Source organism: Malaclemys terrapin, chromosome 8 (genome assembly GCF_027887155.1).
Source record: "Malaclemys terrapin pileata isolate rMalTer1 chromosome 8, rMalTer1.hap1, whole genome shotgun sequence".
NCBI classification, from domain to species: Eukaryota; Metazoa; Chordata; order Testudines; family Emydidae; genus Malaclemys; species Malaclemys terrapin.
Window position 1 is genome coordinate 98,300,717 of NC_071512.1, and position 16,972 is coordinate 98,317,688.

Genomic DNA, 16,972 nt, shown 5'->3' on the forward strand with positions numbered 1-16,972 from the left:
GAGGGGAGCGGCTAGTTTCTCGTTTCCGGCAACACCAGCTCCGTAGGGGTGGCCTTAGTTCCTCCCGCTTATCTTCTCAGCGCCCGGCCGAGCTTTTGGAGGCCACCGCACCCCTCACCCCCGCGAGCCGCCCGGCCCCGCCCCGCCAGGTGAGCGCCCTGGGCCGGGCCGGCTTCTCCCCGAGCCCCTCGCAGGCCGCGGAGAGCCTCCCCCTGGTGTGGGCTGGGGGTGGGGCAAAGGCCGGGTCCCGGTAGCTGTGGGGGCTGGGCGGGGCTGGGGGTGCAGGTGCTCTGCCCTTTCCCCTGTGCCCAGATCCTTCCTAGTCTCCCCGGCGTGTGCCTTTCGGGGGGTGCTGGTAGGGGAGCTCCCTCCCCTTTGTCCCCCACACGGAGGGGACACGTCTCTTCCCCCCCTTCCCCCGGAGATGTTCAGGGATCCTTGTCCAACTCACCCCCACCTGACATCAGCTGAACGGACCATACGTCACCCGTGTGTGACTAGCCCATGAGGGAGGAGGACAAGTCCCGACCCTCCCGGGGGAGCTGCCTGGCTGTCCCTGCAGCGCTGGCTGCTGCTTGTGCCTTAGGGCAAGATGCAGGGACTTTTGGAAAGGGTGGAAACTGCCCCATGAATGTCCCCCTTAACCTGTTCAATCATTGCTATATTGCTTAGTTAAGGATCTTCATATGTCTTCAGAAATGAATTGCACTCTGTAACCCTCATATGAGGTAGCTGAAGTATATGTGCCCACCATGGAAATACACCTTTTCTGGGGTGAAACTAACTGTCTAACTGTGCACAGGACAGGAACCTTGTACAATAGGTTAGGACAAGAAATGAAAAATATCACATTAATATTAACTACGGTAGGAGGAAAAGAAAGGAAAATGTAACTAGTCAAAATGGTATTTGGACAGGATGTTAGGGATAAGCCCTTACTCTGTGGTATCGGATTTTAATTACCACAAACATCAGAACTGTAGTTTTACATCTCCTTATATGCTTGAGCATAATGATATCATAATATCTAAACTTCTATGTTTTTTCAGGAAATCTTAATACCTTAACTATACTACTCCATGCAGAAGAGAGGGGGAAGCTACAAATACCTGTTTCATCAATGTATTGAGAGAAAATCTGCATTTTAAAAATATTTTCAGTCACTTATTTTTCATTTTAGATGTTTAACTTTTGATCTGCTATTCAGATATTTTAAAGTTCTGAATACTCGTTCTAGAGCCTAGCGAATGAATGGCGACTGTGGATGATTTAAAGTTTCAAGGTAAATTGTCAAATTACACTTGTTAATTGGGACAAAACTTTCATGTTAAGGAAAATGAATAAGTGAGAGTAATTGATTCTTTTTAAGTGGTTGCAGCCTTTGCTTTGGTTCCCTGTGAATGTGAGTTTAAGTAACGCAAGTTTACACAAATAATGTCTTTAACTGTTTCACTCTTGCATAGCATCTTTTTAGATGAGTATCTCAAAGCACTTAGGTGATTAAATGTTATTTCTATCTTGACTGAAAACACTGGTTACACTTGTGTAAATTCAGAGCTTAAGCTGAGCAGAACTGGCCCACTGGGTGCAGAGATGAGAACATTCTCACCTATACATAGGATCAGACCTTGAAATGGATATAGTGTCAAACTTATTTTTAAAGATAAAGTTATTTCTAAATTAGATATCTTTGAGGGCTAAGGCTGTCTAATCATAAATCTGTTCTGCACGGGCAGTTGCGTGCACCAGTGTAGGGCCCCACTTGACAGCTTGTGGATATGAAGGTCTGTCCAGTGCCTCTGACTGAAGGATGGGGACCTAAGTCTGTGATATATCGTTAGCGCACACAGAAGGCAGACTAGTTGGAGAGAAGGCACAGCACTCCATTAACTGAACGAGCACCCAGCTTAATCTGAGCTAGTTGAGGCTTTAGGAAACAATTCACACTAGGTGTGCCCACGCTAGTAACATGGACCCTAAGGCCTTGTCTACACTACAGAGTTTTGTCGACAAAAGTCAGTTTTCATCGACAAAACAGCGGAGGTTTATACTCTACAGTGCTCCTTCCACCCACAAAACTCTCCTGCTTTGTCAACAAAATAAAACCACCCTAGCGAGAGGTGTAGAGCTTTTTGCAACAAAGGTGTATTGACAAAAGTTATGTCTACACTGTGCATCTTACAATGGTGCGGCTGTGCCACTGCAGCTGCGCTGTTGTAAGGTGCGCTGTGTAGCCGCTCTTTATCGCTGGGAGAGAGCTCTTCCGGCGACAAAATAAAACCATCTCCAACGAGGGGTGGTGGCTTCGTCGCCAGGAGCGTGGCTCCCACGGACGAAGCGCTGTCCACACCAGTGCTTTTAATCGTTAAAACTTTTGTCATTTGGGGGGAAGGGACGGAGAGGAGGCTGTTTTTTCACACCCCTAAGCGAGAAAAGTTTTAACGATAAAAGTGTCAGTGTAGCCACTGCACTTGGTTATGTCACTGTAAATGGCCTCCGGGAGGTGTCCCACAATGCCCATCCTGACCACTCTGGTCAGCAGTTCAAACTCCGCTGCCCTGTACCCAGGTACACCGGTATCTGCCTCTCCCCCTTTAAAGGCCTAGGAATTTTTGAAATTCCACTTCCTGTTTGCTTGGAATGGAGAGCTCACATCGCATATTCGCAGCTGACCATGGTGGCGCCATGCAGCAAACGCTTTCCCGCTTGGAGCATACTTGGGTTGTTGATCTGCTGGCTCTGTGGGGAGAGGAGGCTGTGCAGTCCCAGCTCCACTCCAGCCATAGGAACTTTGTGGCATGTTGGATAAGGACTACGAACGGGACACACATCAGTGCCATGCAAAGATAAAGAAGCTCAGGCAGACGTACCAAAAGGCAAGGGAATCAAACCGTTGCTCAGATGCTGCACTGAAGACCTGCTTCTATAGGGGGCTGGGTGCCATCCTCGGGGGTGATCCCACCACCACCTCTAAAAGCCCCGTGGATACTTTGGGGGGCCTGGAGACAGCAGACAATGGATTCAACCCTGAGAATGAAGTGGTGGACAAGGAGGTTGAGCTGGAGGATGAGATGGGACAGGCAACAGAATTGTCCTGTACCGTGGCAAGCCAGGACCTCTTCTTGACCCAGGAGGGTTCGAGCCAGTCCCAGCACTCCATCTCTGGCACACATGATGCAGGAGAGGGGAGCTCTGGTAAGTGATCTTTTTGAGTTGATGCTGCTTGGCTGTATGAGGAATAGCTGTCCTTTGCTTTGTTATATGCTAGAAGTGAGCTGAGGGATAGAAATATACACAACTAGCTGTGTCTGCACGTGCTTCACGTTCCCCTTTGCAGCTACGCAGTAGGGCGGATCAGTATGTTAATGCACATCAAGATTTCACAAGAATCCTCCAGAGAGATCTCTAGGAAACTTTCCTGGAGATACTCGCCAATCCTCTGCTGAAGGTTCCTTGGCAGAGCTGCTTTATTCCTTCCCCCATTGTAGGAAACTTTTTCACACTAATTGGCAATCACTTGTTTAGGGACCAAAGTGGCAAACAGGCAACCAACATAGGGACCAGGTCTGAAGCTGCACGCCTGCAGGAGATGTACCCTTGCATTCTTGCTTACGGTCAGGAGTGAGATATCGGTTTCAGTGACCCCCCTCCTGTAGAAAATGGTGGCAGAATTTACAATTTTGTCCTTAGTCGTTTGCAGTGATTCCCTTAAAAAACCACCTAGATCCTTTGCCCTATCTTTAGTCCCCACTTTCCCTCTTGCCCCCGGCTGACTCACCATGTTTAGGGTGTTCCCTTAGCTATGTTCTGGCCAAGGGACAGTGAGAGATTATTTCATATTTTAAAAGGTGTATTTTACTATCATAGTTTGATGCTGTCATGATTCGATGCTGTCAATACACTAACAATCATGCTTCTGTTTGTTGTTTCTTGTGCTTCTGTAGATGTGGCCTTCAGGGGAACCCCCTACACACTGACGGTGTGGGTGAGGAGGAGCCAGGAGGACATGTTTCGAGAGGTGCTCCAATCCTTAGACACCGAAAAACATGAACACAGGCCGTGGAGAGAGACAGTAAATGAAAATTATCTAATACCCAGGACAGGAAGGAGAGCCAGGAGCAAATTTTAATGGGCAAGGAGCGGATGATAAAAGTGAAGGAGGAGGAGCAAACGGAGGTGTTGAAGTCCCTAATTATGCTGCAGGGGCTGTTGAAAAATGATGTGAAATGCAATCGGAAGCCCATGGAATGATGGGACAGAAAAAACTGCATCATGGGATGTTGAGCCCATACCCATGATGCACTGCGATCCACTCCGCCTTCCCACAACTCCTAGCTGCAGAAGGTAGCGAATAGCACAGTGGGATAGCTACCCACAGTGTACTGCTCTCTCTGTCAGTGCTAGAGCATCAACTGGGGATGCGCTCCATTGACAGAAGGAGCATTGTGTGAACATACACAAGCAATGTAGTTATAGTGGTTTTGGATTGTTTGTGTAACTTGCATCAACAAAACTTTAGTGTAGACAAGGCCTAAGGATTGATGAGATATCAGTCTTAAAATGAAGCTTTTTTTTTTTTTTTTTAATTAAACCTTGAAAATACCACCTTTTTTGTAATGTGCTTATTTTCAGAATTTGATGATGCAGCTAACTTGTTGGCAGGAAACCCAAATGCCACCACAATAAGTATTGATGAGCCTAGTGAAAACCCCAAGAATCAGTATGGCCTTCTGCAAGACTCTAGGAGAGAGGAGGATGACGAGTTACTGGGGACTGATGACTCAGATAAAACTGAGGTAATAATAACACATTTATAATGCCCTCATCAACATGATGTATCTAAATACCCTTTACAACAGTCAACACTTTTATCAGGAAGGAACAGGCAACTTCTTTGCTGGCCCTGTCAGTACTGATGGAAGTGCATACTTTAATTCCCACTTACACCTATTATAAGGTGGAGACTGGAAGAAGCTCAGATGTAGTTGACTTCAAGAGACTTAGTGGTAATACAGTATAGGTGGTGGGTTGAGGCTTTTAGACTTGAAAGGCTAGTTGAACAAGACATTTAATTATTAATGGAAGTTATGTTACTTGTAAACCTCCTCACCAAAAAGGAGGTAGGAATCATAAACTATTTGCACATCTAGCATATGCAACCCCATAGAAAATATCTTCTGCTGTTAACAAACACCAGAGAAAGAGAGAAATAATTCTCTTACTTCCCATTATTCTCGCTATGGTGTAAGTAATATTATTGGGCTTTCAATGACTTACTAAGTAAAATGGATGATTGTAATAATTTCTATTGAATTATCTTTCCTATCTTCAAGTTACTTGCAGGACAGAAGAAAAGTGCCCCCTTCTGGACATTTGAATACTACCAGACTTTCTTTGATGTGGATACATACCAGGTTTGTAATAATAGTAATCGCTTCTCGGCCTTTTGGCTGAGGGGTGAAAACATTATTAATATCTTACTTCACACAAAGGGAATTATAGCGGTTTAACAGTTTTAACTGTAGACTAATATTTATAGATGCTTTATAGTTATTTCATAGTGCATTTTCTTGTTTTCAGTAACATGATTGTATTTTTTTCCTAGGTCCTAGACAGAATAAAAGGCTCGGTTTTCCCAATACCAGGAAAAAACTTTGTAAGACTATATATCCGCAGCAATCCAGATCTTTATGGTGTGTACCAATTGTCACATTAATATTCTTTAATAGCTACATTATTGAAGTTCATTCTTTTGTTAAAATTAGTTCTCCTGTGCCCCACCCTTGTACTATCTTGTTAAATTGATTTGTTTCCATTTAAGGTCCTTTTTGGATATGTGCCACATTAGTCTTTGCCATTGCTATTAGTGGTAATCTTTCAAATTTCTTCATCCATCTGGGTAAACCTGCATACCAGTATGTGCCTGAGTTCAGAAAAGGTGTGTAAGTAGTTCTCATTCTTGTTTCCTTATCTCTTATAACTTAGGTTTGTCTTTTAAACAAATACATCTGTATGTAGAAGTCATAGCTTTGCTTTGTCGTAACTTTTTAATAACGGTTTCTTTCCACTTCAAGACAGATGCAAAAATAATTAAAGTTGTAGGTGAATAGACATCTCTTGATAGTGTTCATGTAAGAAGTTAAATAGAATTTCAGCAGATCATACAGTAATAATCACTCAGTCCACTTAACAAAGGGCTTGAAGTTCCTACTTCAGGCTGGGATACAAAATCAGTCAAGGAAGCTTAACCATTATGTGTTGCTCTAATGACGTTAGAGAGTGGGAAAGCAATTGCCTGCCCTTTGGCTGTCCTTTATATCGTGAAAGAGAATGCAATACCTATAAAAGAATACTTGTTTTTAAATGCATGACATGTTTAAAGGACTACTGTCAATTTAAAATAAATGAGTTAAAAATAGCTTCAGATGTTACACCTCCTGAGCGCTCCTCCCAGTTTTAGTGGTCCTTAGTATCCTTTTTGTATTTTTTTTTTAAGTGGGTTTTTCTTTCCACCGTTCCACACAAATGGCAAATTGAATACCCACAGAAAATACTGAAACTGATGTCATTTTTATATAGTCAAAGTAAAAACACTGAAAACAGAAAAATAACCTTTCCCCTATAAGCTTAAGTATTAATTTATAGTAGTGGTAGGCTTTTTTTTTTTTGTTTGTTTTTTAAAAAAGGGACATAAATGCAAAAGTTGCCATTGTTCCTTAAAGTAATGTTAGCTCTTCAATTAGAAGCAAAACATTAAATTAATGATGGTGTTTAGTATTACTAAATCTCTTTAATGTTTCTTTACAGTGTCCATAGCTGCAACAGCTATCTATGCTTATGCTTGGCTGGTTCCTCTGGCTCTCTGGGGATTCCTTATGTGGAGAAATAGCAAAGTTATGAATATAGTCTCCTACTCGTTTCTTGAGATAGTGTGTGTCTATGGCTATTCACTCTTTATTTATATTCCAACCGCTGTAAGTATGGCCTAAAGAGCATCATCCAATGTATTATGAAAATCTCAGGAGTCTTTATTAAATGTTGTCTGAATAGAAAATGTACATGGATGTGTTGGCTGGTGTATGTTTTTACCTCCCAATGAAAAGATTGGCTGGAAAGTACATGACCTTCATATGTGTATCCTGTGAGACATGAGTACTCTAACTCCTTAAATTTATGTAACAGGCTGCCTATTGTGTATTTATGCCACATAAATTAGATGGGATATTAGACCTTCTCATCTGTGATATTTTCCTTCAGTGGCTGCAGCCTACAGGACATAGAGTTGGCACCCTAAAAAATGTCCACAGATTTTACCACCTACATTAGTATTCGTCATTTTAGAGAATATCTCAGGGACTAGTAAATTCTTTCAAACCAGTGGAACGCTTTTTAAAGTGCTCTCACTGTAAGCTTTAGTTGTTCTTATTTAATACAATTATTTCATTGGTTCTAGCTAGTAAGCCTTGGTACTGATACAGCTAATGGAGTCTCCTCTTAGCTTGGGGTGATAGAAACCTTGATGTTTTGGTGCCAAATGAAGCATGAATAGTACTTGCTAACAGTCCTGATGAATGGATGTGATCTATGGCGCTGTAATGCTATAAACAGTGACATAAATAAATGTATCTTGATATTTAATAAGGCCTTTTTTTACACTCTCTCTCTCTCTCTCTCTCTCTCTCTCTCTTTCTCTTTTTAAACAGATTTTGTGGATTATTCCACAAAAAGCTGTACGATGGATCTTGGTAATGTTTGCTCTGTGCCTTTCGGGGTCAGTTTTAGTAATGACATTTTGGCCTGCTGTTAGAGACGATAACCGAAGGATTGCACTGGCTACTATGGTGACGGTTGTACTTCTTCATGCCCTGCTTGCTATTGGTTGTTTGGTATGATAATGTTCTTTCTTAGCGTCTAAGATATATATTATTTGAGTTAAATCAATCTGTACAGTAACAGCTTTGTATTACAATCACGGGGGTTTGTGGAGCTTTTTGTTTAAGCAGATCTCTTGATAATTGCAAAGCATAAACATAAGGATGCTGTTCTGAAAAAATCTCAATACATGTGGCAGGCATGAATATTCAAACATAGCACAAAGATTTTGTAGATCTCTCCCCTAGTATTTCTACACTAAAAGTAGCAATGATGGTTACATTTTTAGCATAAATTGTTCCTCAGATAGCAGTCTTAAGTATACCTTGCATTTATGACAGCAACCTTTTTAAAGCATTAATCTGTATCATATGCAATTAACATCTCATTCAGGTAAGTATAAAGATTATTCTTTTAAAAATTATCAAATGTTCAGTATATAGTGTTTTGTACATACTACTTACACACAATTAGAAATTACAAAGCTAAGACACAAACTTGCTATCTCAGTAGAAAAACAGGAAAATCTAGTGCTAAGTGTAACTAAGAGAACATAAACTACTTCTACTTTTTTTCCCTTTTGTACAAAGCTGGGGAGGCATCATCCAAGCTTCAGGTTTGAAATAGCTTGATTCTTTGCACCACAGGTTCAAACCCAAGAAGGTCCATTTAAACCCTTTAGCCTTCGGAAGTACATAAATTCAGTACAATGCAAATTATAACGTATGGAGGTCATAATCCTGGCTCCAATGAAGTCAATAGGAGTTCTGCTATCGACTTCAGAGGGGCCAGGATTTCACCAGCAGTCTCCAGCGGAAGTTCAATGGGGTCTCTGTGTGGTGGGTATTTTTGTTTTCTTCTCCAACAGTAAAATAACAAGCAACCAAATAAACTGACATCAAGCTCCTGCCACAGAAACTCTTTAAATTAACAATATGACTTTTTGAAAAGAGCTAAAATTTGCCTAAATGCTAAAACTGTACCTCCATAAAATATAACCTGTGAAAATGAACATGTCAAGGTGAAGTTGTCTTGTTTCTAACTCACTCTCACTCCCATCTAATAATGTAGGCATACTTTTTTGATGCTCCTGACCTGAATGTTCTTATACCTACTGCAGCTGCTCAAAATGGAACAATAGTAGCAACAAAGACTCAGTAAATAAGGTAAGAATTAAATCTAAATTTTCAGCTCTAGTCACTTTTCAAAAATCTTGCCAATATTAGGAAGACAAATGTTTGGGGCCATTTTTGCTGAACTTGTGTTACTGCAAGTAAGTTGGAAAGAGTCTATGGGTCTTCTTAGAAATGTTGTGCTGATCTGTACATGTATACCATTCAGTATCCTATCATTTCCCTAAGATCAAGTGTTGTATTATGGCTATTAAAATAACTCTTCCTTAGGTGCTTTACCTTTTCTTGAAGTTTATCCTCAGTAAACAAATATTACCAAAACAAAATTCTACTTAATAAATATTTATCTCTGCTAAGAGTTTTTCTCCCACTTAAAACTATGTACTTGCTGAAGGGCTAATAGAGGTTATTAAAAGTAAATACGTATTATGCAAACCAAATTCTTTAAAAAAAAAATTAAGGGATTAGAAATTGTACCTTTGTTTCATTAATATTCAAATCGGAAGATAGGTTAGATATTCCCCTAACTTCTACATGATAGTTTTCAAAGCACCAGCTCCTGAATATAGGTAGATTGATGTTCTCTCTGAACATTTCTCTTAGTCTCTGAGGCATATGGACTGAATTCCATGTATGGGATGGTGTGAGTTCTTGCTTCTTGATGGCCAGGGATACTGCCAATGCCAAACAACACTTGGATATAGAATAGGGTTAGAAGGCATGGGAGCTGGTTCACAGAAGGCTGAAGACCAAAGGTGGGTGGGTGGGTGTGAGGGAAAATTAGTAGAGCATTATTAGTACTTGTTCTTAGGGTATGTCTACACTACGAAATTAGTTCGAATTTATAGAAGCCGGTTTTATTGAAATCGGTTGTATACAGCCGATTGTGTATGTCCACACAATAAAATGCTCTAGGTGCTCTAGTCGGCAGACCGCGTCCACAGTACGAGGCTAGCGTCAACTTCCGGAGCATTGCACTATGGGTAGCTATCCCACAGTTCCCGCAGTCTCCGCCGCCCCTTGGAATTCTGGGTTGAGATCCCAATGCCCGGATGATGCAAAACAGTGTCGCGGGCGGTTCTGGGTACATGTCGTCAGGCCCCTCCCTCCCCCGTCACAGCAACGGCAGACAATAGATTCGCGCCTTTTTATCTGGGTTACCTGGGTTACCTGTGCAGACAACATGGAGCCCGCTCAGCACAGCTGAGCTCACCGTCACCATATGTCCTCTTGGTGCCGGCAGACGTGGGACTGCATTGCTACACAGCAGCAGCTGCTAACTGCCTTTTGGCGGTAGACGGTGCAGTAGACTGGTAGCCTTCATCGGCGATCTGGGTGCTGGCAGCCGTGGGGCTTGCCTTTTGGCAGTAAATGGTGTATTATGACTGTTAGCCGGCCTATTACAAGTCGGGTCATCGCACATTAGCAGAGTCTTCCCTGAGCAGCAGCTCGTGCAATAGGCCTGAAGACCATCGTCATACACCGCCCCGTATTTGCTGCCAAGCACCCAGAAAGATGCCGAGGGCTATCAGTCACGCTGCACCGTCGTCTTAAGATGTAAAAAAATAGATTTTCTCTGTATTCATTTGCTTCCCCCTCCCTCGGTCAAATCAACGGCCTGCTAAACCCAGGGTTTTCAGTTTAATCTTTGGGGGGGACCAGTCTGTGACAGTTGTTTGTGTCTCTCCCTGATGCACAGCCACCGTTCTTTATTTTAATTCCCTGTGCCTGTACGCCATGTCGTCACTCGGCCCCCCTCCCTCCTTCCCCTAGGCAGTCAGATACTACGTTTGTGCCACAGCTCGAGCCGAGAAGCGGTTCGCGCCTTTTCTTTGAATTCTGGGTTGAGATCCCAATGCCCGGATGATGCAAAACAGTGTCGCGGGCGGTTCTGGGTACATGTCGTCAGGCCCCTCCCCCCTCGTCACAGCAACGGCAGACAATAGATTCGCGCCTTTTTACCTGGGTTACCTGTGCAGACAACATACCACGGCAAGCATGGAGCCCGCTCAGCTCAGCTGAGCTCACCGTCACCATATGTCCTCTGGGTGCCGGCAGACGTGGGACTGCATTGCTACACAGCAGCAGCTGCTAACTGCCTTTTGGCGGTAGACGGTGTAGCATGAGTGATAGCCGTGGGGCTGGCAGCCGTAGTGCTGCATTGCACCAGCCCCTTCCAGGCGATGGTATATTATGACTGGTACCCGTCGTCGTCATACTGGTATGGCTGTCAATCATGGCCACCTGGGCAGACATGCTACTGTTCTGATGATGACGGTTACCAGTCATAATATACTATTTTCTGCCAATTGCCCAATATTGTCTGCTAAGCACCCAGAAGAGGCCGAGGGCGATGCTGGGTGCTGGCGGACGTGGGGCTGGCAGACGTGGGGCTGCATTGCTACACAGCAGCAGCCCCTTGCCTTTTGGCAGATGATGGTATATTATGATTGGTACCCATCATCATCGTACTGGTATGGCTGTCACTCATGCTGCAGCGTCGGCTGCCACCTTAAGATGTAAAAAATAGATTTGTTCTGTGTTCATTTGCTTCCCCTTCCTCCGTGAAATCAACGGCCTGCTAAGCCCAGGGTTTCCAGTTCAATCTTTGGGGGGACCATTCTGTGTGACAGTTGTTTGTGTTTCTCCCTGTTCCTGTACCTGTACGCCATGTCGTCACTCGGCCCTCCCTCCCGCCCTCCTTCTCCTGGTCCATCAGATACTACTTTCGCGCCTTTTTTCTGACCAGGCGCCATAGCTAGCACTGGGATCATGGAGCCCGCTCAGATCACCGCGGCAATTATGAGCACTATGAACACCACGCGCATTGTCCTGGAGTATATGCAGAGCCAGAACATGCCAAGGCGAAACCCGGACCAGGCGAGGAGGCGATTGCAGCACGGCGACGAGAGTGATGAGGAAATTGACATGGCCATAGACCTCTCACAAGGCACAGGCCCCAGCAATGTGGAAATCATGGTGTCACTGGGGCAGGTTGATACCGTGGAACGCCGATTCTGGGCCTGGGAAACAAGCACAGACTGGTGGGACCGCATCGTGCTGCAGGTATGGGACGATTCCCAGTGGCTGCGAAACTTTCGCATGCGTAAGGGCACTTTCATGGAACTTTGTGACTTGCTTTCCCCTGCCCTGAAACGCCAGGATACCAAGATGAGAGCAGCCCTCACAGTTGAGAAGCGAGTGGCGATAGCCCTGTGGAAGCTTGCAACGCCAGACAGCTACCGGTCAGTCGGGAATCAATTTGGAGTGGGCAAATCTACTGTGGGGGCTGCTGTGATCCAATTTGCCAGGGCAATGAAAGACCTGGTGATAGCAAGGGTAGTGACTCTGGGCAACGTGCAGTCAATAGTGGAGGGTTTTGCTTAAATGGGATTCCCAAACTGTGGCGGGGCCATAGACGGAACCCATATCCCTATCTTGTCACCGGAGCACCAAGCCACCGACTACGTAAACCGCAAGGGGTACTTTTCAATGCTGCTGCAAGCCCTGGTGGATCACAAGGGACGTTTCACCAACATCAACGTGGGATGGCCGGGAAAGGTACATGATGCTCGCGTCTTCAGGAACTCTGCTCTGTTTCGAAAGCTGGAGGAAGGGACTTTCTTCCCGGACCAGAAAGTGACCATTGGGGATGTTGAAATGCCTATCGTGATCCTTGGGGACCCAGCCTACCCCTTAATGCCATGGCTCATGAAGCCGTACACAGGCAGCCTGGACAGGAGTCAGGACCTGTTCAACTACAGGCTGAGCAAGTGCCGAATGGTGGTGGAATGTGCATTTGGACGTTTAAAAGCGCGCTGGCGCAGCTTACTGACTCGCTCAGACCTCAGCGAAAAGAATATCCCCATTGTTATTGCTGCTTGCTGTGCGCTCCACAATATCTGTGAGAGTAAGGGGGAGACCTTTATGGCGGGGTGGGAGGTTGAGGCAACTCGCCTGGCCGCTGATTACGCGCAGCCAGACACCAGGGCGGTTAGAGGAGCACAGCAGGGCACGGTGCGCATCAGAGAAGCTTTGAAAACGAGTTTTGTGACTGGCCAGGCTACTGTGTGAAACTTCTGTTTGTTTCTCCTTGATGAACCCTCCAACCCCCCCCCCCCCGACCCGGTTCACTCTACTTCCCTGTAAACCAACCACCCCACCCCACCCTCCCCTCCCCTCCCCTCCCGCTTGCAGAGGCAATAAAGTCATTGTTTTTTCACATTCATGCATTCTTTATTAGTTCCTTACAGAGGTAGGGGGATAATTGCCAAGGTAGCTGGGATGGGTGGGGGAGGAGGGATGGAAAAGGACACACTGCATTTTAAAACTTTAACTCTTATTGAAGCCCAGCCTTCTGATGCTTTGGCGATCATCTGGGGTGGAGTGACTGGGTGGACGGAGGCCCCCCCACCGTGTTCTTGGGCGTCTGGGTGAGGAGGCTATGGAACTTGGGGAGGAGGGCTGTTGGTTACACAGGGGCTGTAGCGGCGGTCTCTGCTCCTGCTGCCTTTCCTGCAACTCAACCATACGCTCGAGCATATCACTTTGATGCTCCAGCATATGGAGCATTGCCTCTTGCCGTCTGTCTGCAAGCTGACGCCACCTATCGTCTTCAGCCCGCCACCTCTCCTCTCGTTCATGTTGGGCTTTTCTCATCTCCGACATTGACTGCCTCCACGCATTCTGCTGTGCTCTATCAGCCTGGGCGGACATCTGCAGCTCCGTGAACATCTCGTCCCTCGTCTTACGTTTTCTCTTTCTAATGTTCACGAGCCTCTGCGAAGGAGAAACATTTGCAGCTGGTGGAGGAGAAGGGAGAGGTGGTTAAAGACACATTTTAGGGAACAATGGGTACAGTCTTTCATTACAAGGTCGCATATTTCGGCTTGCAGGCAGCCATCGTAGGCCACAGTGTTTTGGCTTTAACCTTCTTAACATGCGGGAAAGGTTGCAAACAGCAGCGCATTTCCCATATCAAGGATGAATTGGGTTGTCCATTTAAAATGGGGTTTCAATGTAAAAGGAGGGGGCTGCGGTTTCCCGGTTAACATGCGGCACAAACACAAGTAAACCCCCCCCCCCCCCCACACACACACGATTCTCTGGGATGATCACTTCACCCCTCCCCCCCACCGCGTGGTTAACAGCGGGGAACATTTCTGGTCAGAATAGCAGGAACGGGCGCCTCTGAATGTCCCCCTTAATAAAATCACCCCATTTCAACCAGGAGAGCTTTCTGGAGATGTCCCTGGAGGATTTCCGCTCCATCCCCATACACGTTAACAGACTTTTCCAGTAGACGTACTGGCCGCGATTGCCAGGGCAAATTAATCATTAAACACGCTTGCTTTTTTTTTTGTAATGTTTACAAATAGTTACAAAGTTACACTCACCAGAGGTCTCCTGTGTGCCCTGAGGGTCTTGGGTGAGTTCGGGGGTTTCTGGTTCCAGGTCCAGGGTCACAAACATATCCTGGCTGTTGGGGAAACCGGTTTCTCCGCTTCCTTGCTGCTGTGAGCTACCTACAGTACCTCCATCGTCATCTTCCTTGTTCCCCGAACCGTCTTCCCTGTGTGTTTCTCCAGTGAGAGAGTCCTAGCACACGGTTGGGGTAGTGGTGGCTGCACCCCCTAGGATCGCATGCAGCTCCGCGTAGTAGCGGCAAGTTTGCGGCTCTGCCCCGGACCTTCAGTTTGCTTCTCTGGCTTTGTGGTAGGCTTGCCGTAGCTCCTTAATTTTCACGCGGCACTGCTGTGTGTCCCTGTTATGGCCTCGGTCCTTCATGGCCTTGGAGATCTTTTCTAATACTTTTCCATTTCTTTTACTGCTACGGAGTTCAGCTATCACTGCTTCATCTCCCCATATGGCGAGCAGATCTCGTACCTCCCGTTCGGTCCATGCTGGAGCTCTTTTGCGATCCTGGGAGGACTCCATGACGGTTACCTGTGCTGATGAGCTCTGCGTGGTCACCTGTGCTCTCCACGCTGGGCAAACAGGAAATGAAATTCAAACCTTCGCGGGTCTTTTCCTGTCTACCTGGTCAGTGCATCTGAGTTGAGAGCGCTGTCCAGAGCGGTCACAATGAAGCACTGTGGGATAGCTCCCGGAGGCCAATAACATCGAATTCCGTCCACACTACCCCAATTCCGACCCGCAAAGGCCGGTTTTATCGCTAATCCCCTCGTCGGAGGTGGTGTAAAGAAACCGGTTTAAAGGGCCCTTTAAGTCGAAAGAAAGGGCCTCGTTGTGTGGACGTGTCCAGGCTTAATTCGGTTTAACGCTGCTAAAGTCGACCTAAACCCGTAGTGTAGACCAGGCCTTAGACTTCTTCTTCTCAATGTAGCCAGTTAATCCTAGCAAAGATCAGACACAATCTAATTGCCCTTACTTACCAAGATTATCGATAATGAATAAACTGAAGATTTTGCGTTCCTCCAAAAAGTAATTTATCCCAAGTGACTAATAGAGTTCTGAAATGCTATGGTAGAATTCTTTTTAGACACAAATGCATGTACATACTTTAATCTATTATCTGTGGAGAATTTTCATATTGATAGCTGATACTTCTCTGTTTTTCAGATTACAACGCCTTTGTTCCCCATCTGTACAGTAATTTTTATTTTAGATATTTTTTCACTGAAGAAAATGGAAATTGCAAAACTGAAAAAGAAAGAAGAGCCAGTGTAGTTACATGACTCATGGACAGCTAAATGCTCATCAGAATGCTAGTAGACTTCTAATACTGTTGATTTTATTCCTTGTACAGAGATTTTCTTTTTTCTTAATTTCTGCATACCTTGCACTCATTGCAGTGTATGTCTCAGAATAAAATGCTCCAGAGGGTGGTTTTGAATTTTAGTTCTTTCACAGGTGAGAGATGTTTGTTAATGATCTTTTTTCCAAAGAGCTTGTACAATTTCACTTCTGTCAATCTATTGGGATAAACATATTTCAGGTCACTTCATTTGACAAGACTAAATTACAAACCAGGATGGAGGAGAGAATTTTGCTGAATTAGTTATAAATCACACTTTTAAAAAACATACTTGTTTTAAAAGACCATTTTAAGGTTGCACATCAAGCATTTAAGGCCAGACTGAAGGGTTCCCAGGCAACCTTTATTGGGCCCCCTTGTGTGTATGAATTGATAGTACGTGATTGTGTAATTAGTGACAATTTTGCACAGGACCCCAGCCTCATTCTGTGAACTCAGCAAATGGTTACTTTCACTATTTTTATCCCTCACATTGCATTATTTAATGCATATTATTCAAGCCCTACATTTAATATAAAATTAATAATTTCATCCTGGGGGTTTTTCTCACCATAGTGGGTATAGCTACCTTTTGAGATAGAGGTGAAACCTCTGGTTTGAGGCGATAGACCCATGCTAAAAATAAAAATGTAGCTGCTGTGGCACGAGGAGTTAGACACACCTGCAGGTGGCTATCATCTTGGAGGGGTAGCTGCTCATGCCATCGTGGCTGTATTTCTGTTCGTAGTGTACCAGCTTGATGAAAGCTAGCATGTGTATGTCTCAAGATGGCAATTTATACCTCCAGACTGAAGTAGAGACATACCACGGAATGCCTTGTATGTCTCTGTGAGATTAAGTGGTAATATTGTCCCTATTTTACAGATGCAGAGATGAGCCAGAATTGTCAAGTGTGTCCTATCTTCAGGTTCCTAATTTAAAACACCTAAGCTCTATTTTTTTTTCCTGAATACTTTATTTTTATAGCAGTTCATATGTTCAAAACAGTTCTTGACTTCAGTTGCAATTATGAGCATTCAGCACTTCAGTAAATCTGGAACCAGGTAACTCAAGTTAGGGACTCAGATTTTTGAAGGCTTACAGGTTGGCCAAATTTGGGGACTTTCACAGGAACTGCAAAAAGCATATTTCTGGCATCAGCATGACCACCCTGCCACATTTCATGTACCTGCTCCAAGGCATTAAAGTG

General features: G+C 44.8%; 2 protein-coding genes across 3 annotated transcripts in view; one reads left to right on the forward strand and one right to left on the reverse strand.

The window, feature by feature from the left end:
- The window catches only part of DIO1 (iodothyronine deiodinase 1), a 277,465-nt gene that overhangs the window by 12,183 nt on the left and 248,310 nt on the right, over positions 1-16,972 (reverse strand). The window lies entirely within an intron of this gene.
- Positions 25-15,853, forward strand: YIPF1 (Yip1 domain family member 1). Of its 2 annotated transcripts, none has more exons than XM_054037072.1 (10): positions 25-149; positions 1,050-1,282; positions 4,633-4,796; positions 5,334-5,414; positions 5,606-5,693; positions 5,822-5,938; positions 6,808-6,974; positions 7,704-7,886; positions 8,944-9,038; positions 15,588-15,853. In XM_054037072.1, exons 2-9 carry the CDS (start codon positions 1,252-1,254, stop codon positions 9,031-9,033), a joined length of 921 nt encoding a protein of 306 aa, XP_053893047.1. In that variant the 5' UTR covers positions 25-149; positions 1,050-1,251; the 3' UTR covers positions 9,034-9,038; positions 15,588-15,853. The 2 variants fall into 2 exon arrangements, with proteins under 2 accessions (XP_053893047.1, XP_053893048.1); XM_054037073.1 differs by having other exon boundaries at positions 1,181-1,282.

Excerpts from the sequence above, each read along its gene's own strand:
- YIPF1 (XM_054037072.1), top strand. The coding sequence starts at position 1,252 with ATGGCGACTGTGGATGATTTAAAGTTTCAAG. Across the intron at positions 5,939-6,807 it reads TGTGCCTGAGTTCAGAAAAG|TGTCCATAGCTGCAACAGCT; the intron begins GTGTGTAAGTAG and ends GTTTCTTTACAG. Across the intron at positions 6,975-7,703 it reads TTATTTATATTCCAACCGCT|ATTTTGTGGATTATTCCACA; the intron begins GTAAGTATGGCC and ends CTTTTTAAACAG.